The sequence below is a fragment of the Phodopus roborovskii genome, unplaced genomic scaffold, assembly GCF_943737965.1.
Source record: "Phodopus roborovskii unplaced genomic scaffold, PHOROB, whole genome shotgun sequence".
NCBI classification, from domain to species: domain Eukaryota; kingdom Metazoa; phylum Chordata; class Mammalia; order Rodentia; family Cricetidae; genus Phodopus; species Phodopus roborovskii.
The window spans coordinates 14,523,559-14,542,566 of NW_026126408.1; the positions used below are offsets into that span (position 1 = coordinate 14,523,559).

At 43.4% G+C, this 19,008-nt stretch overlaps 1 protein-coding gene across 1 annotated transcript in view; it reads right to left on the bottom strand.

Moving 5' to 3' along the window:
• LOC127220155 (ALK tyrosine kinase receptor-like) overlaps window positions 1–19,008 on the bottom strand; it is a 206,273-nt gene that overhangs the window by 9,037 nt on the left and 178,228 nt on the right. The window contains exon 3 of the mRNA XM_051181889.1: window positions 321–452. Within this exon, the coding sequence (XP_051037846.1) occupies window positions 321–452 (132 nt within the window). The remainder of the gene's footprint in view (window positions 1–320; window positions 453–19,008) is intronic.

Below are 19,008 nucleotides of genomic sequence, written 5' to 3' on the forward strand. Positions count from 1 at the left end.
ATAAGCCATCCAGTATGGGTGCTGGGAACTGAAGCCCAGTCTTCTGTAAGTGCAGCAAGTGCTCTTAACACCTAGTCATATCTACAGTCCATTATTTGGTTTTTAACAGGTGTGGTGTCTGACCATGGGTGACTGTGGTATTTCTAGACCTCATATCTTAGCTCTACATTTTAGGAATTGTGTTTCCAGGAGAGTAGTCACAAGAGTCAATGTCAGAAAGGCCACCCAGGCTTGCATGTTTGGCATGATGGGAATATGAAAGGGCTATAGGCATGGGTGGCTAGGATTTAGCAGGATCAGAACCACTCCTGCCAACTTACTGCATAGCTGGCCCTCATCTTCTCCTTGGCCACAGTCCTGGTGGAAGTCACAGGCTTGTCCAAGCTGGAGGACCGTCCCATTCCAACAAGTGAAGGAACTCTGCAAGGCCATCTTGGAGCCTGGTGATGTTCCTAGAGGACACACAGATAGACACATGCTCCTTGTTAGTCTGGGTGGCTTAAGGCATTGGCTGGTTTTGTGGAAAGACTGCTCTACAATTATAACCCAAGACCTGACACACTCAAGGCCAATGGGAAGCATCAAAGCACCTCAGACACATTCATACTCTACCCAGGATCTCACACTCCACCAATGTGTTGAGAGTTGGTCCATATTCTCTGAACATTTTAGGACCCTTGGATCCATGATTTTCATGTAGCAGAACCTCTTGGTGGAGGCCCCACCCCACACATCTCTACCCTCAAGGTAGAATTTGGGTGTTCAACAGGTATATCTGATCCAGTATAATCTCCCTAGGCTCTGACATCAGATCCTGGTATTGGAGTCACTTACTGAGCAGGTTTAGAAAGTATATGCACTTTCTGCTGTGAGGAGCAACACATATCATTATGGAAGATGGACCTGACACTTCCGTGACTGGCTAGGCTGACGATGTCCTTTCTCTATCTGGCCATTGTCTCTTCTATGGAAGCATGGATTTTGGCTATATTACTAAGATGTGCTCCAGTCCCAAACCCCTTAAAGGAGCCACAATTTCAGGGAAAGAAGGGAGGGCTGGGTCTTATAATGTACATGTTAGCAGTTTTGAGTTTCTGAATGAATAGTGATGTATTCTGATAACTAGCCAGCCTGCTGCCTAGCAGATGGAGTGAGGAGATGGAGCAGGCTGACCTGGCATCATCTCCCTTCTGAACAGAGAGGAGCAAAGGTTTGGCTTGTGCTTCCTGATATTTAGCTCTCAGTGTGGGGTGGCTGGCGGTGGTCCCAGTGGAGATGAGATGCAGGGTCCACTTGGCGTGACCCTCAGGTGTGGCTGCATTATCTTCTACTCCTAACCATGGCAGCTGGAGCCTTAACAGGCTTCACACCTGCTCCTGCCACCCCTGTGCTCCTGATGGCCTGGGCTCTGCCTCTTTGAGACTCACAGCCAGGTGAGCTTCTCCAATTCTGTCTTAGAAGCCAGATATACTTGATTATGATGTGCGCTCACCCACAGCTGATATTTAATAAAAACAACCGCAAATTTCAATGATTTTTTTAGTTCACTGGAGTGCTCCCCATGGCACAGAAACTAACACCACACTGAGCCTGTTTACCTCTATAATTCTTCTGCCTACTTGGCACACTGAGCTCAATATGGCTTCTATGCTGGTCTTACTGGTGCTCATCTCAACTTCCTAAGCAAGGAAACTGAATTTGGAGAAGTTTGGTGAGTAGCCTAAGGTCTCACAGCCAACATGTGAGACTCAAATCCAGTCTACTGGGTTGCAAGGCTGCTCTCCCCATCTCATGGAAGGGACTGCCTAGGGGTGACTCTAGACCTCCATCTGTAAGCTAGGCCAGGCAGAGACAGCTCTGTTTATCAAATGATGCAGGTGTTATGGTGCAGCCATTTCCCCTGAATTCAAATACCCTCCCCTGTCGGAAAGACAAAGGCTCCCAAGATTTAGGAAGCCTAGCAAATTCACAGGGTCCATCTCTAATTATGCAAAGGGCAAACAACAGTTATGGAGCAGAAACCCTTCAGTGTTGCTGACTGCAAAGTGAGCAGGGACAATAGGATTTGTTTCATTACTCATGCAGAGATGGGCCATTCAGTGATGCAATTGCCTTTAATTCACCCACACTCCTGTAAGTAACCTCAGTGAACTCATCTACCCATCAAGCCAGACTTAGGCACAATTGTTTCTTAAGTATGTCACCAGCACTCTGTCTGGGGTGACTCGACATTCACATTTCCTCAGGAAAAGTCACACAACAGATGGTCACTTGACATGGTTATGCTGGACTCCAGCCTGGCTGGGACTGCTCTGTAACTTCTGGAGACAGGAGAAAAGGCTTTGTGTCCTTTCACAGAATCCAATGTAGGCTCTGTAATCTGTTCCTGAAGGTTCTAAGATGAGGACTGAGTCGCCTCTCTGTCTTATCTCCTCTAGCTTCTTTTCATGAGCCTACAGTCACACATGATGGTGCATTCATGTGTTACACGTGTAGGTCCAGCTCCAAGACTTTACTTGTGATGCATTCCCAGAATGCATCTGGCCTTGGCTATAGAGGGTTCATGAGCACCTGTGCTCAGAGGTTATTTCTAGAACACACTGATTGATACAATGGTCCCCAAGTCCTAATAGGGGACGCATTTTATTGACTATGGTAAAGAGACATTTTACTTGGCTGCTGTGATCAAACCTTTTAGGTGGCTTGATCCTCCTGGATTGTTTGCAGTGGAGGGGCAGTGGGATATGTAGGGTCCTTATTGGAGGGAAGCAGGAGAGTCTGTAAGAAACAGGAATTGTGGATCATTTGGGTATCTTGTGGTAGACTGATTCCTATTTTCCTGAGGAACTGCCATATAGATCTTAAAAATGGCTGTCCAAGTTTGCATTCCCACCATCTTCTCCAGCCTAAGCTGTCATTGGTATTTCTAATTTTAGCCATTCTGACAGGAGTAAGATGGTATCTCAGAGTTGTCTGGATTTGCATTTCCCTGATGGCTAAGGATGTTGAGCACTTTCTTAAGTGTCTTTCAGCCATTTTGGATTCCTCTATTGAGAATTCTCTATTCATTTCTGTACCCTACTTTTTAATAGGGTTATTTGGTGTTTTGGTGACAAGTTTCTTGAGTTCTTTGTATATTTTGTCAGTTGTGGGGTTGGTGAAGAGCTTTTTCCAGTCTGTGGGCTGCTGTTTGGTCTTGTGGACTCTGTCCTTTGCCTTACAGAAGCCTCTCAGTTTCAGGAGGTCCCATTTATTAATTGTTGATCTTAGTATCTGTGCTACTGGAGTTATGTTCAGGAAGCGGTCTCCTGGACCAATTTGTTCAAGGGTACCTCCCACTTTCTTTCCCAAGAGGTTCAGTGTGGCTGGATTTATGTTGAGGTCTTTGATCCATTTGAACTTAAGTTTTGTGCATGGCGATAGACATGGCTCTATCTGCAGTCTTCTACACACCATCATCCTGTTGTGCCAGCACCATTTGTTGAAGATTCTTTCCTCCACCATGCAACAAAGACATCTGTTCAACTATGTTAATAGCACCATTATCTGTAATAGCAAGAACCTGGAAGCAACCTAGATGACCCTCAACTGAAGAATGGATAAAGAAACTGTGGTACATTTACACAATGGAGTAATACTCAGGGAAAAATAATCAATGGAATCTTGACATTCACAGGCAAATGGAGGGAACATGAAGAAACCATCTTGAGTGAGGCAACCTAGTCACAAAAAGAGGAACATGGTATGTACTCACTCATATATGGATTTTAGACATAGAGCAAATAATCACCAGCTTATAATTCATACCCCCAGAGAAACTAGAATACAGAAATTCATACAAGGTTCCTCACAGAAGGGGAAAGGAACAAGATCTCCTGAGCATATTGGGAGTGGTGGTGGTGGGGGGGACAGTGAGTAGAGAGGGAGATAGGAGAAAGAGAAGGGAAGAGAGGAGAACATGTGGGACCAGGAAGACTGAGTCAAGGGATGAATACATGAGAGCATAAAAATGAGATACTATAATAGAGGGAACAATTATAGGTTTGAAGAGAAAACTGACTCTAGAGAAATGTCCAGAGACCTACAAGACTGACCCCCAACTAACAATCTGAGCAACAGTGGAAAGGCTACCTTAAATGCCCTTCCCTGATAATGAGATTGATAAATCAACTTATATGCCATCAAAGAGCCCTCATCTAGTAGCTGATGGAAATAGAAGCAGACATCTACAGCTAAACACTGAGCCAAACTCCTGGAATCCAGTGGCAGAGAGGGAGGAGTGATAAGGAAAGCGGTCAAGACCAGGCTACAGAAACCACAGAGGCAGCTGACCTGAACAATGGGAGAGCTCATGGACCCCCAGACTGATAGCTGGGAAACCAGCATTGGACCGACATGATGGGTCTCAGTCAGAAGGCCTGGGCAGTCTAAGAAACCTCTGAGAGGATGTATCCCTGGTTCATGAAAGAATTTTGGGAGCACATTCCTTATGGAGGGATACTCCTTTAGGGGAGAGGCAGGAGGGAGGGCCTAGACCCTACTCCAAATGACTTGACAGATTTTGATGATCCCTTTTGGAAGGCATCACCCTCCCTGTGGAGTGGGGGGGATGGAACGGGAGGAGAGTCAGGAGGGCATGGAAGGGAACTGGGATCAATATGTAAAATAAGAAAAAATAATAAATATTAAAGAAAAAAGAAAAGAAACAGGAATTGTAATGGTGGTTCTCAGATCACAGAGGCAGGGGACCTGTTCCCTCCTCTGTTCCTTCGAACAGGCCCTTCCAGATAGCAATGCCTAGAATGTGCTGGGGCTACAGGCAGAACTGGTGCCAACTAGCCCCTTGTTCCTCCAAACACCTTTCATCCAGGAATTGCATTGGTTCCTCTCTAACACTTGCCTCAGCTAAGTCTGGTAAGACGATGCTAGCTGGCCGTGGACCAATTCCTTGGTGGTGCACGGCATCTTCTCCACTCCCTATTTTCTCACAAGGGACTTTAAGAGAACGAACTCTGCCCTCCTGCTGCTCTGTCAGATAATAAACTCTTCCCCCAAGATCGATCCGAGTCTCTCTCTCTCTCTCTCTCTCTCTCTCTCTCTCTCTCTCTCTCTCTCTCTCTCTCTCACACACACACACACACACACACACATGTGCGCGCCTCCCCCAACTTAAAAAGGAAAGCATAAATTTCAGAATGGGAGGAGGGAAGATTATGGTCCAAGGACCACAAAGACCCCATAGAGGCGTGAAGAGGCAGGGGAACAGCCATGTCCAACTGCATGCTTATAGAAACTTTCCAGGGAAGTCTCAGTTTCAGACGGCTTTGCACATGTCCAGCAAAAGCAATTTCATAGCTTGGCCCTCAGGAGTAATGAGAGAATAAATTTGTGTTGTTTGCAGACATTAAGCTTCTGGTAGTTCATTACAGCAGGGACAGTCCAAAACCAGCTCTAGCAGTCATCCCTGCTGGAGCCCAGCGTGGCTTTGGCTTCAGTTGGACATCCTAGTGCTTTAATATGCTTTCGGGATGAGTACCTGTTAGTTCCCAGGCCTGGTCATCTTTCCCCATCTCCTCCTCACAAAGAGGGAAAGATCTTATCCACCTTTCCTGTGCCCTGGGGCAGCATAGGCTAAAGTTTCTTCCAATGGCTCTTGGGTTCAAAAGACAGCATGCATTTTAACATGCCATGAAGCCTTGCCTTTCTTCCCATACCCTGCCAGTTCCAAACACATTCGGATAAAAACCCAGGATAAAAAAAAAAAAAAAAAAAAAAAAAAAAAGCACATCAGAGAGTCAATGCTCTTATGAAAACGTAAGGTCCAGAGTTCATTTCATGGATTTAATTCCATACACCAATTTTCCACTTGTCAATCATATATTTAACTTAAATTCCAGGTTTAAAAAGCCATGCCCATGTTAAACATTGATTTTGACTAGAAGCCCAATTTGGAGAGTTGGAATGTTGTAGGTCCAGAAACAAATTTTCTTGGCCTACGTACCTTAGCTCCATTTATTGGCTACTCTTGTGTGTGACCCAGCATCTTTGTAACCATTAAGTAAGTCCTTTTGGAATAAATAAACCAACCCTTATCTCCATCAATCCACACCCCTAGAATGTCATCAGATAACATCCAAGGTCAATAGCAGAGAGATTTCCTCATATTCTTATAAATTGCCTACCCCATGTTTCTACTAAGGGATTTAAAATTTCTCTTGATTATGATTTTCTCATATATATACATATATGTATATACACATACATACATGCATACATACACACACACACACACACACACACACACACACACCATAGCTGAGCGTTGCCGGCACACGCCTTTAATCTCAACACTCAGGAGGCAGAAGCAGGCAGATGTCTGTGAGTTTGGCTAGCCTGGGTTAAAGTGATATATCCAGGACAGGTTCCAAAGCAATATAGAGAAACCCTGTCTCAAAAACCAAACCAAAACAATAACAAACATAAAAAAAAAAAAAAAGAAACCACTCGGGTATTGTGTGTTGGGGTAACTAAGTCTGTGTTGCCAGGCCATGGTCATCCTATTTGGCTCCAGAATAAACTCTCTTATTCATTTGATGTGAGAACTGAGAACTTTTTTTTTTATGTTGACAGTGTCTTAGTAGAAGTTAGGAGAGAAATGCTTCCTCAATGCTGGTCTCAGGGAAGATCCGGGCTCTCTTTCCAATGCCATGAAGCAGAGGAGAGGTATTTCCTGAAGTGCTGACTGTAGGAGCTAAGCACGGTGCTGAGAACCCAGGAATCCAGGGTGCATGGGGACAATAGTCATCTGTTCTCTGACCTTGTGACAAATAGGACAGGACTACTTTATTATTGACACTATGTGGGAGGAAATGGGGATTCTGGGGACACTGCCTGATCTCTCTATCCTCCTCCTCAGACAAAGGTCTAAATATAGTTTCTGTCCTGTTTCCAAAACCCAGCAAGCATGTAATCTTCAAAACCAAGTGTTAATAGGGAGGGATCCCACTCCACCATGTTTAGACATTTAGAGACGAGGCATTTGAGGAGGGGCTCGATTATGACATTAGGGTGGAGCCCCCTGTGATTGGCTCCTACTGGCTTCATTTAAAAAAAAAAGAAGAGCAGAGACCAGACAGAAACACATTTATACGCAGGCCATGATACAGTACAGCTGAAGAGGGGCCCAAGCCAGCACGCTGCTGTTTGGATTTCTAGCTATGAGCTGCATAGAAGATGGGCATTTAGAATGATAAGAAAAGCACTTCATGTGCTTGGTGACTTCATTTTCAGAGCATTTTCCCTGGGTTTTATCATGGGAGATACTTAATCATAGGACAGATTGCTCTTTCTCCAGCCTGCCACAGACAACACCAGAAAACTGAAGGGCATTTTAGAGCCTTCCTCAACCCCTGGAACAGTTAAAGCTACGTTGTGTTTTATGCATACTGTGCATCCCATTGTGCATCTTAAGAGCACATGAGTATTTCTCATTCCAGATGTGTCTTATTGCTTCTATCACCTTTTGTTTCATTTAAAATACAAGTCTGTTGTCTAATGTTGAAAGCAAGATAAAAGCGAACAAAAAGAGCACCACAACCCCGCATCCCAGAGATGCTCTCTCTCCCTTTTGTAAAATGTGTTGGCTAATTTATCTTGAGTTCTTTCTATCTGGGATTTAGAAAGTGTTTATAATTCTGTCATACTTGTACAGGTCTTAAAATAATGATGGTGCCATCACAAACTTTTTCAAGGGCTTTAAACATTTCCCCTATGAATTCTTTTTAATAGCTACAACCCAGTGTGATACTGGCCATCATTTATTTAAACATTATTCAACGATTGGGCTGCTAGTCTGTTTATAATAACACTTTGAAGAATATCTTTGTGCATAAACCTTTGCCTGCATTTCCGATTATTTTCATAGGATAGATTCCCAGAAGTGGAATTACTGAATCAAAAGGTATAAACATTTTAAAAGCTCTTGATACACATTGCCAAATTGCTTTCTAGAAGTGAATCCAATTTACACTCTTCACCAGCTGTGTTCATACATGCACGGCCTTCATTCCACATCCTGATCCATCTTGAGTATTATCACAATTTTGATTTTAAACTAAAAGCTCGTTTACTTGGAATTTTTCTGAGAAGGAGGTTTTCATGTGCTCTCAGCTTTAAAATTATTTTTATTATTTTCAGGGCTGAGTATCAGACTCATGGTATCAGATATGTTAGGCAAGTACTCAACTCACCTCATCTATTCATCAAAGATGAGGAAGGTGTGTGAGGTCATCTAATTATGGTAGAATGCATTATATTTACACATGTAGTGTATATTTTCATTCTTTTCATAGTGTATTTTGATATACAGGTATCTAAATCTTGAGTGTAATGTGAATGTGTCTATATTTCCTTGATTTCGTCTCTTCTATCTCACTCCCTTCCTTTTCTTCTCCTCCCCTCCCTCCTTTCTACTCTCTTTCTCTGATGCTTAGAGAATTTGTTTCCTATGGAATTGGTAGGCATGTGTGGGTCACCTTTCGTTGTTTGGGTGTTGACCTGTCCTTGGGATATCTTCCACTGGCCCTACTTTCTCAACAGCAGCGTACTCAATCTGGTTCCTCACCCATTTCCATGGATTCCCTTTCTCTCCCACAATACTCCTTTTACTTGGGCCTCTGAACACATTACTTCTTGTATTAGCATAGTGGAGGTTCTGCCTTGTAGTATTACTAGCTGTTTGTCTTCTTCATCAAACCGCTGCTGACTTGAAGGGAGGTACAGAGTCTTATGCATCTGTAGCAGTGCCTGGTAATACAGAACTCTCCTGCCCTCTGATGCCTGGTATTGAACTGCTCCTGTGTATCAGTGGAGGAAGGTGTTAAATTTGTTTTACTGTTGAGAATACAAAATCCTAGAGTTGGTCGCTGGTTTGCTGAGGGATTGGTGGTAATCTATGCCTTTTCACATTGTGTTTTCTCCTTTGTGCTGTGTCTAAGGGGTCATCCAAGTGATGGATATGCCCAGTGCTGATAGTGGGCATAGAAGTTCAGGAAGCTGGCAAGTTTGCCCTTCACTCACAAGCCTTGAAGAGGGCACAGGAGTGGAGGAGAGTGCTTCTTTCACTCTCTGGATGCCTGGGATTTATGGATTTTTATTCCTGGGACCTCTTTCTGGGCTCAGGCTCAGCAGTAGCACAAAGAAACTAGCTCTTTTATCTCTGTTTTCTCTGGCACCTCTCTTCCTCTCCTGTAGATGTGCAGGTTCCTTGGTTGAGTCTCCTCTGGATGGAGTGAGCTTCATGTTTACCAGAGACTCAATTAAACAGACTCCTGGTACTCTGATCTCTACTGCCAGCCCAAACTAGAACTAATGAGGCACAACCAAAAACAAGAGCTCTGTTTCCTCAAGCTCCTTTTTTTATGGGGCCCATAAATTCCTAGGAGAAAAATACCCTTGGTGAACTCTTTTAAACAAGAGCCCTCGATTCCCAAACAGCATATTCTCTGTGGTTGCACAAGCATTGTTCTAGCCTGAAGCAGGCTACCCTGAGACACTGAGTGGTTGTAGCCTGTCCCTAGAGAAAGGAAGGGAAGGGCCCGGGCATGAAAGACTGGCCTATTCTTTGCAGGTATATCATGGGGTATCATGGGGCTGGTAATTTCTGAGTATCCCTGCAACACCCCATGTCCCCAAATCACTTGTGGGAGGGCTGGTGCTCACGGATCTTTCATTAATAATGGTCATCACTATTGAAATTTACTTATTAACCTTTGAAACAGCACTTCCTCCCAGATCAACAATGTGAGTCACTGGATTTATTAAATCTTTGTCACTCCTTAGTTTTGTGTAGAATTTTAATAGCCTGCAATGTGCTTCCTTGAGCCTTCTTTGTCTGAAGCTCATAAAAACCTAGTTGAACAGTTATTATTCCCACTTGATTAATTAGAATAACTGGGGATTTAGGTACCTAAGCAATGCTTGTTGCTTTTTAAACAGTAAAACATGTGGCCAGTTCCTTAGTGGGGTGTTTTGTCTGAGATTCACAGCTAGTAAACCAAAGACAAGGGCCCAGAATTTGGCCAGATAATTCTCCAGTAACATCTTGTCCCATGACTCATGACAGATCATCTGCCAGAAGCAGTGCCCCGATGTCTACAGAGTCACTTGGCAGGCAGGTGTGAAATAGCATTGGTGTTCTTGCATCACCAGGGTCAATGCCATCAGTATCTCTAGAGGAGATGTCCTTGGCACTGGTGGTGCTCAAAGACTCCTGGATGTTTCTAGGGGCAGCTGAATGGCATGACCTTGGAGGACAGAAGGAATCTGGAGCTTATTATCTGTGGATCTTGGTTGGGTCCTTTGTCTCTGTGCTTCCACTGTCCTCTGGCACAGTGTTGACCTCAAATTTTATCTCAAAGCCTCTTTCTATCTATGATCTTGTGATTGGGTTCTAAGCAATGGTGCTGATGTCTACATGTTGATGAGATGGATTTGCTATCATTAGTGCCATCTTGATTAATGCCCACCATTGTAGATGGCTTTCCCTTAAAGCCTTCTGCTAAGTTGCTCACCCAGCAAGCTGGCCTCACATTGGCATTTCCTGTCCTAGTCATCTGTCATTTGCATCTTGGAACATCTCTTCTGAAACAGCCTGGCACATTTGTTTGTCTATTTATCTTCTCAGTGGATGCTGAAGAAATTAGTTTAGATATGCATCAGCAACATGTGCGGTCCAGGTCAAGTTCCATGAATCTCTGTTCTACACCGTGGGTGTCTTATTGGGTTGACTGGCTGGAGATGAACCCCTTCTGTGACTGCATTTGAAACACACACACACACACACACACACACACACACACACACACACCTCCTTCCTTTTTGTCTTAGAGATTAAATGCTATGAGATCTACACAACTCTCTAACTTAATTTTTTAAAATAAGTATCAGATTTTAGGACACTTAATAATTTTTAATTAAGGGGATTTATGTGGCATTTCAAAAAGGCACATTTGTCTCAGTTTTCTGGCCATCTCCCACCTGCTCATTCTTTCTTAACTGATGGTCTTCATTATAGGGGTGGGGAATGAGAGCTTTTTGGATGAGAGGGGGGGTCTTGCTCTTAAATTAAATTGGAGATGATGTGTGGAAGAGTTTTTAATGTAGAGGATTTGTGGGTAGAGGCCTGGGCTAGAATTGGAGTCCAGGGTTGGGCTTGGCTCCCACCTGCCTGATAGGAACTAAATATTTCTCAGGGATAGGAGAGCCAGGTGCTTAGGGCTAAACAAGCCAAGAGACATGAAAATGGACAGTGACATGGCGAGGACAGGCCAACAGCCACAGCTTCCTTGCTGACTTTAATGGGGGTGTTGGAAAGCTTGTGAACTGTGTAAATTAAGGCTGGCATAAACCAGTCTTTCTGAAGTCTTTGGGCCTCATAAATTGTAGTGTGGACAACCTCATTAAAGACCTGGCATCTTGGTTCCTACCCTAAAGGAGAGGCCCAGTTACAGATGGCTGCCTGTGGGCTGGGAAAGAAATCACTGTTCTACAGAATTGGAGAGCTAGACAAAACCATCACCTTGCCTCTAGGCCTCTGAGATCACAGCTAAGTCCTTTTGATCTTGGCTGTAGCTTCTTAGTTCCAATATTCTCTAAAGCCAGACATCCCCATGGGCTAGGGCTATTGTTCCCACAGACCTAAGAATCACACAATGGTGGAGCTGATTTGTGGGCTCATTGAAGGCAATCAGAAGAAGGACATTTAGACAAGGCCATGAACTAACATATTCCACAATCTTTCAGGATAATAATTAGGTTCACCCAAACTGAAGCCCTTTCACATTGGACAAATGATCCTCTAGTTTCTCCTCTCCTTAGAGCAATCCTAAACCACTCCCTGACCCATGCTCTCACTGTGTGGAGTTGCTCCAAGTCCAGGAGTTCCTTTAGAATGCAGACTACATTTCTATAATGACTCTAGCAGACCCAAGATCAGTTTGTGTTGGTAAGGTCTCTCAAGGTGTAGAAAAAAGGATTCTAGGTTTCAGCCCTCTTCTTTCAGTTAGTGGGGTGAATACCAACTCAACTCTTGGGTTTCCTTCAGGAATGCACTCTAACAGACAGGTCTCTATGTCTGTAGGACAATAAATAAAACAATGTGGGTTTTTATTCTGAACTAACTATAGTGGCATGAAGCTCAGAGAATTCATCATGAAATATGGACAGAGAGACCCAGCTAGAGTTGGCTTGGCAAGACCAGTTCTTAGGGACCCAAAGAAGCTTTGGGCAGCCTTCACATCTCATGGCAGAGTTGAGACTACAGAGCTGGACCCTTAGAACAAAAGTAATAATGGGAACAAACCCAAAGTAATTTCCAGCACATATAATCATTATAAATAAAATCACACTTGCAATGATGAATTCTCAGCTCTATTTGCCTCTTGAGTCACCTCAGAGTCAGATTTAACTTTCTGAACCCAGCTTCTTCAAAGCCTAATTTCACAATAGTCTTTTCTGCATGCACCCCAACTCCATGCTCCACTTTCCTGTGTCTCTCTGAATCTGATTAGGCATGAAGATTAGCAGTTTATAGTGGTTGTGCAACCTGTTTTGGCTGTCTAGAATTGCTCAGTTTGGGTAATTCCTCCCACTTCAGATGCCATTTTCTCTACCCTCTTGCTTATTCTTCTGCCTAAAGGAAGGCCCGTGTATCCTTCTAGGCAGGAGGGTTTGGCTTATTCATGTTACCTCCTGGAGAGTGTTTGGCATGTCATCATCAGTAGTGGTGACTTGGTGCCAAGGAAGGGCAAATTAGATCACCAAGCAGAAGAATGTTATGGGGAAAGATTTCCTTGAATCTTGTTGGGAATTTCTCTTTCCTTTGAGTTATGCCAAAGGGAAAGTTCTGCCCTTGTTCTTTTCCCTCCTAGCCATCCAATCTAATGCTTGGTTTATTAGAGGGCTGTTTTTAGACTTTTTCCCTAACTTGGAACTGGGTGAGTGCAGTGGAGAGTGGCTGAGAGATCTGCTTGATACCATGAATACAGGGATACGAGAGCTAGTATTGAGTGACAAGAGAGGACCAGCCAAGGAAAATGGCTGTAGAGGAGCCAGGGTGGGAAGGATGTCATGATCTAGAAACAGAGCAAATGCCATTATGGCTAAGAATGGACACAAAGGGTCACTGGGGCTGTCTATAGGAGGAGGGAGAGGCATTGTCACCCAGGAACCTAAAAACGTGGGTTAGGGGATGTGTATTTTCTGTAAGGAATTTAAACAGCAGATTTCAAAATCAAGAACTCTGGGAAGACTTTTTAAAAATGTAATTAACTTTTATTTGTGTGTATCTGCTTGTCAGTATGTGCACCATGTGCATGCAGGCTTGTGGAAGCCAGAAGAGAACTTTGGATCCTCTGGAATTAGAGATGTAGGTGTGGGTTCTGTAAGAACAGCAAGTGGGCTTGACTGCTGAGCCATCTCTCCAGACCAGCTGGCAAGTCTTAATAAAGTTCACTGTCAGTGATTTGGAAAGATTGAGTTGGAGGGTGAATAGAAGTGTGAAAAGTCGGCTGGCTAGCTGCCTTTGTGACTTACCATGCAGGTCATGAAGATGGCTTGAGTGAAGTTGATGATTAGAGAGCTGAAGAGACAAGAATGGACACGAGTGACATGCTGGAGGTGCCCCTGACGGGACTGGTAGCTTGGAGGTGAGGATGAGAAAGATGGCAACATGAGAGATAGGCATTAAGACGAAAACAGTGATGCTAGTTGGAAAGACCCCAAGGCCTTGTTTCAAATTCCTTCTCCCCATGACTTTCCTAAGAACCAAACAGATTGATGAAGGCCACCAGAAGAAGGCAGAATGTGCTTCATTTTCACGGATGAGCTCTCTGAAGAAATTAAAAATATCTTATTCCTTTTCAGCCTCTGATAGCCCCTTCATTTTGTTACATCATCTTTTTTTCCTAAGGTTTCCCTATTTGACATTTATCTTCATTGCTTTTTCTGAAAAGGCACACCAATAATTTTATTTTTAATATTATAAATGACCCCTGCGAACACTATACCATTAATCTCCCTGAAACATGGTGATATTTAACTATTCTGCTCCATAGCTCCCCATAAAATCTGTCATTTTCTTCTCTTGTTTGTTCAGTAAACATCAAACAATTCCAGTTGTACTTTGAATAAGAAATACTAACCACAAATAAATTATAGCTACAAGTGAGATCACTGCAGGGACCAGGTTTCACCCCATGTAGTAGAGCCTATTTGGGATGGGAAAGGGATCAGTCATGCTGGAGGAATAGAGTACCACCTGGCCATGTGTGGCCTCTAGGCACACCCAGTTAAGAAATAGATGGCCTCAGCCCTTTTGAAGCTAGAAGGAAAGTCATCATGCCCCCACTTGCTCCATCTGTGTTAGTCATGGTAGAAGAGGTGGCTGCTGGCTGAAAGGACAGGAAAACCATTGGATGTTGATGCAGATACTAATCATGCTAACAGTAGCCACACCCTCACCAAGTATTGAGTGCACATAATATTATAGATCCATATGAAAAACTCTCTCTCTCTCTGAATATATATATATATATATATATATATATATATATATATATATAATCTATACCTATACTTACCTAATTTTATTTAGAGCTCATAGGAAATATATGAAATATTATCTCTTGTCTTTTTATTACTATTAATTCTTGACAAGGTTGTCTTATAAAGCCCACAATCCCACTGCCCCCAACTAGGATTATAAATGTACTCTATTGTGTCTGGTTATTATTGCTTTTTCTGAGGTGAAAACTGGGCTCCAAAGATGGATTTGTGAGGTCATTTTCAAGGTCATAACAAATGGGCAGCACTAAGATTTTATGTCTGCCTCACTGGGAAGCCCAAGTTCTTAACCAACTTTCTAGATGAACCAGAGTAGTAGAAGGCACAGGAATAAACACTGGGCTGTAGACTTCAAGCCAGTAGACTGTCAAAGAGCATGTGCATGACAGGCTATAGATGAAAGCCATCAAGGTGGTGAATAATTATAATTCCAGAATGAGGGAGTCAGAGGCAGGGTGACCATGTGTTTGAGACAGCTTGACTATCTTAAAATAACCAGTCACAACAAAACATTAGAAAAACAAACCCAAACAAATAAAATGCTAACCAGGCTGGAGAAAGAAAGAGACCCAGGCAAGCAAGGTGGTGGTTATAGTGAGCCATTGAAACTGGTAGGCTAGAGGCTGAGGCCATGAGATTCTAGACAGGATTGTGGTCTCTTAAAGATTGACAGCTTACTAAGATTAATCCCAGGCACAGTGAGTAAAAGAGGGACTGGAACATCAGATTTCATGGTTTGTTGTCCCTACCCCTGACCCTCCCCAGCCACACAGAAATTTTCTCCCTATTAGAGGTTGTTGTGGGTGTGTGTGGGATGTACCTGTGTCTTTTCTCATCATTGTGACCAAATACCTCTGAGCCTCAGGGAGGAGGCACTGGGAGATGGAGGCGGAGGCTCTTCATACAGTGTGGGTCAGGGACCAGGGAACTCAGGCTGTAACTAGAAATGGAGATGGCTTTCAAGGCCTACCCCCACTCAGCCTCCTTGTCTAGCTAAACCACATGTTCTATAATTTCCCCAGCAAGCTACCAGCTAAGTGCCCAAAGCCTGAGTCAGTGAGAGAACATTTTGGATCTAGTAATAAGAAATGAGACAATTACTAACAAGTGTTTTGTAAGCCATCTGATAGCTTTACAACAAATTCACTGAGACCAGAGATCCATGTTCCCCCATCTCTTCATCTCACCTGTTACCTCCCAGGAAGCTTACCTTCCAGGAACGCTTTCCCCGAGATTTCACATCAAACCCTTGGCATATCCCAAATTAGATTCACTTCTCACTCCCCTCTATGCTATCCCCCTCTGATGCTTGCTTCAGGCAATATTAATTTTCTTGGTCAGTTTGGTTGACTCTTTCTCCCAAGTTTAGCATTCAAGGGATGGAGAAAGTACTTACTGGATTTTCAGTGTCGAATACACAGAGCCTAGAACACTATCTGATGTTTGTTGATAAATGTTTGTTGAAAGTGTAAGTGGACTCGACTGTTTAAGAAATATTTTGTGAAATAGCATCAGAAGGAATTTGTGCCTCGTTTACAATTCAGAGTAGGTAGTTCAGAGGAAAGGCATTTTTCTGACGAAGACTTCAACGGAGCCCCAATTCCCATGAAAAGCTGGGATTTGTCTATATGGAAAGTAAACCAAGCAGAGGTGGCCTTGCAGCATTAGCAACCTTTAAAAAGACTGCACTTGGAACTATTAACTTCCCTCAGGAAGAGAGCTGCACACTTATACCTTTGTAGATCTGGGGGACTGATAAAGCTGCAGCAGGCAAGCTGTTGTGTGCTGTGTCACATGCAGAGAGCAGAAGAGATAACTAATTTTTAGTAAAGCATCAAGAGTCTGGGAGACAGCCAGAAAGAGCTCCTTCTAGACACAAAACAAACTGGTGGCCCCAGTCTTGCAGTGGGGTGTAGAAAGGTCAACCTTCCAACCAGTGAGTGAAACAAGGGCCTCTTAGAGGACAGGCAGGAGAGCTCCAGTACTATTTAGTATGATTTACCCAGTCAAGAGTGTGTGGAAGGGATTGAACCCCCTGTGAAAAGACAAGGTTGTCTGCACCAGTAAGAAGTCCAGAATTTCCTGGCATATTTCTGTTTCTGTTGCTTTATAAGAGTCATAGGTTAGAGTTGAACCATAGAAGGACAAAGCAGGGAGAAATACTATGAAGAAGAGGATGATGGGTGGGGAGGATGGGACAATGGTGATAGTGGTGATGAAGAAATAATCCATGAGTGCCTACTATGCACTGGCTACTTTTTATACTGCCTTTCACTTGATTCTTTCAGGGACACAGAAGGAACATACACGATCACTGGTGTAGGATGGCAACTACCAAAGAAATGGAAAATGGCTCATGTTAGTGATAAAAATGGAACCTGTGTGCATTATTGATAGGATTGTAAAATCAGAATGCAGTGAAAAACAGTATAGAGAGGACTCTACCAAAACAAAAAACCAGAATTACTTCCTGACCTAACTTGTAGCAGACAAATACCTCCTGGGACGCCCTGTAGCACACACCTGCCTCTTGGTGACAGTGGGCCCTAGCATCAGAAAAGGCTGCATCTATGCTGCTTTTCCCTTTGTGGCTCTCTGTTATATTGTACTTGGGACTCCGGAGGGGAGCAGCAGGTGCCAGAGAGGGCTGGCTCAGATAACAGGTGTCATACAATGTTGTACTCTGCTCCTGAACAAGCAGCAGCAGAGCCTCCCTCAGCCATTTCCAGGTACTGCCTGAAGCAGCCTCCTTGCCTTTTGTAGATCTCAGGTCAAGCATCAGTTTACCAGGAAATCATCCAAGACATTTCCAGGGCATGATCTGGAAAGCCTTATCCTGGGAGGCCTTAGGTCAAAAGTCGATTGCTCTGGGCTGGGGATGTAGTTCAGCTGGCACAGGGCCTGCCCAGCATGCACAAAGTCTGAGGTTCGATCCCCAGTACTGTACAACTAGGTGTGGTGGCACGTGCCTATGGTCTTAGCTCTCAGGAGGCACAGGCAGGAGAATTGGGATTTAAAGCTTGTGGCCAAATATATAGTGAGTTTGCAGCTAGCCTGTGTTAGCTTTCTTTAAAAAAAAGTCAGCTTTGCATAGCAAGTCCCCTTGAGCAGATAGATGCTTGGGTACAGGGCTGGACTCAGGACATCTCAGAGCCAAGCACCTTATTCCTTGCCTTGGTCATGTTGAAGCCCTAAGGCCTCTGGCCACCTGAGGGTAAGGATGGGAGGGCAGGCTGGGTGGGGAGTGAACTAGTTCAGTGCAGAGTCTGGATTGGAGACCTCTGTGAACTGTCATGTAGAAAGGGATTGGATAAGAAAGCCACCTGTCAGAATAACCAGGGAAGTCAGAGCATGTGGGCATCACTGTACCCTTACAGTGAGTAGGGTTCCTTTAGATATCATAATTTTCTTTGGTTACATTGACAAAGCTACTTCAATGACAATATGAAGGTCAAGATTTTGGAGGTAATAAATTTAATTATATCTGCATCTTACAAAAAAAGATTGAGTTGTTGAGGGTGGTGGCATATACCTATAGTTCCATCACTTGAAAGGCTGAAGAAGTTGGATCACTGTGAATCTGAGGTCAATCTGAACTACATAGTAAGTTCAAGGCCAGCCTGAGTTGCATAGTGAAATTCTGTCTGAAACCAAAAACCAAAGCCACAAGCAACCCCAAAGGGGAAAAAAATCATCCAAAGAACTTGAGGTGACTTGCAATCACTATTTACATATAGCCCTAGGAATAAGTAAATCAGGGTGAAATAAGAATGATATTATAGTCTTAAGATTTCTACATAATAACTAAATTTGATTGTTTTATGTTTTGTTTTTTCCAGTAGCCAGGACAAAAAGGAGACCATCAATTATAAGGCACAAAGTGCTCATAGTAAATTTTATTTCTGACACTGGACACTGACTGGAAGCATTTTGAGTGTTCACACAACTACAATTAGCCACACTCCACCTACTTCTGTAAAATAAATATAATGGCATGTCTAGCCCTGTATGTATGTATGCCTGCATCCATGCATGAATGAGTGCATGTGTGTATGCAGGCATGCATGCATAAATGCAGGTGTAAAGTATGTTTGCATGTATATATGCATGCATGTATGTACGGATATGCTACAATTTATGATATCTGTGGGAGTGACACCATTTGAGAAAGATTAGGAGGTATGGCTTTGTTGTAAGTCACGGGGGGTGGTGGGCTTTGAGGTTTCAAAAGCTCATAATAGGCCCAGTCTCTGCTTGTGGATGCCATGCTCCCTGCCATGACAATAATGGACTAAATATCTGAAATTATAAGCCAGTACACAAGTAAATGCTCTCTTTTACAAGAATTGCCTTGGTCATAGTATCTTTTCACAGCAATAGAACAGT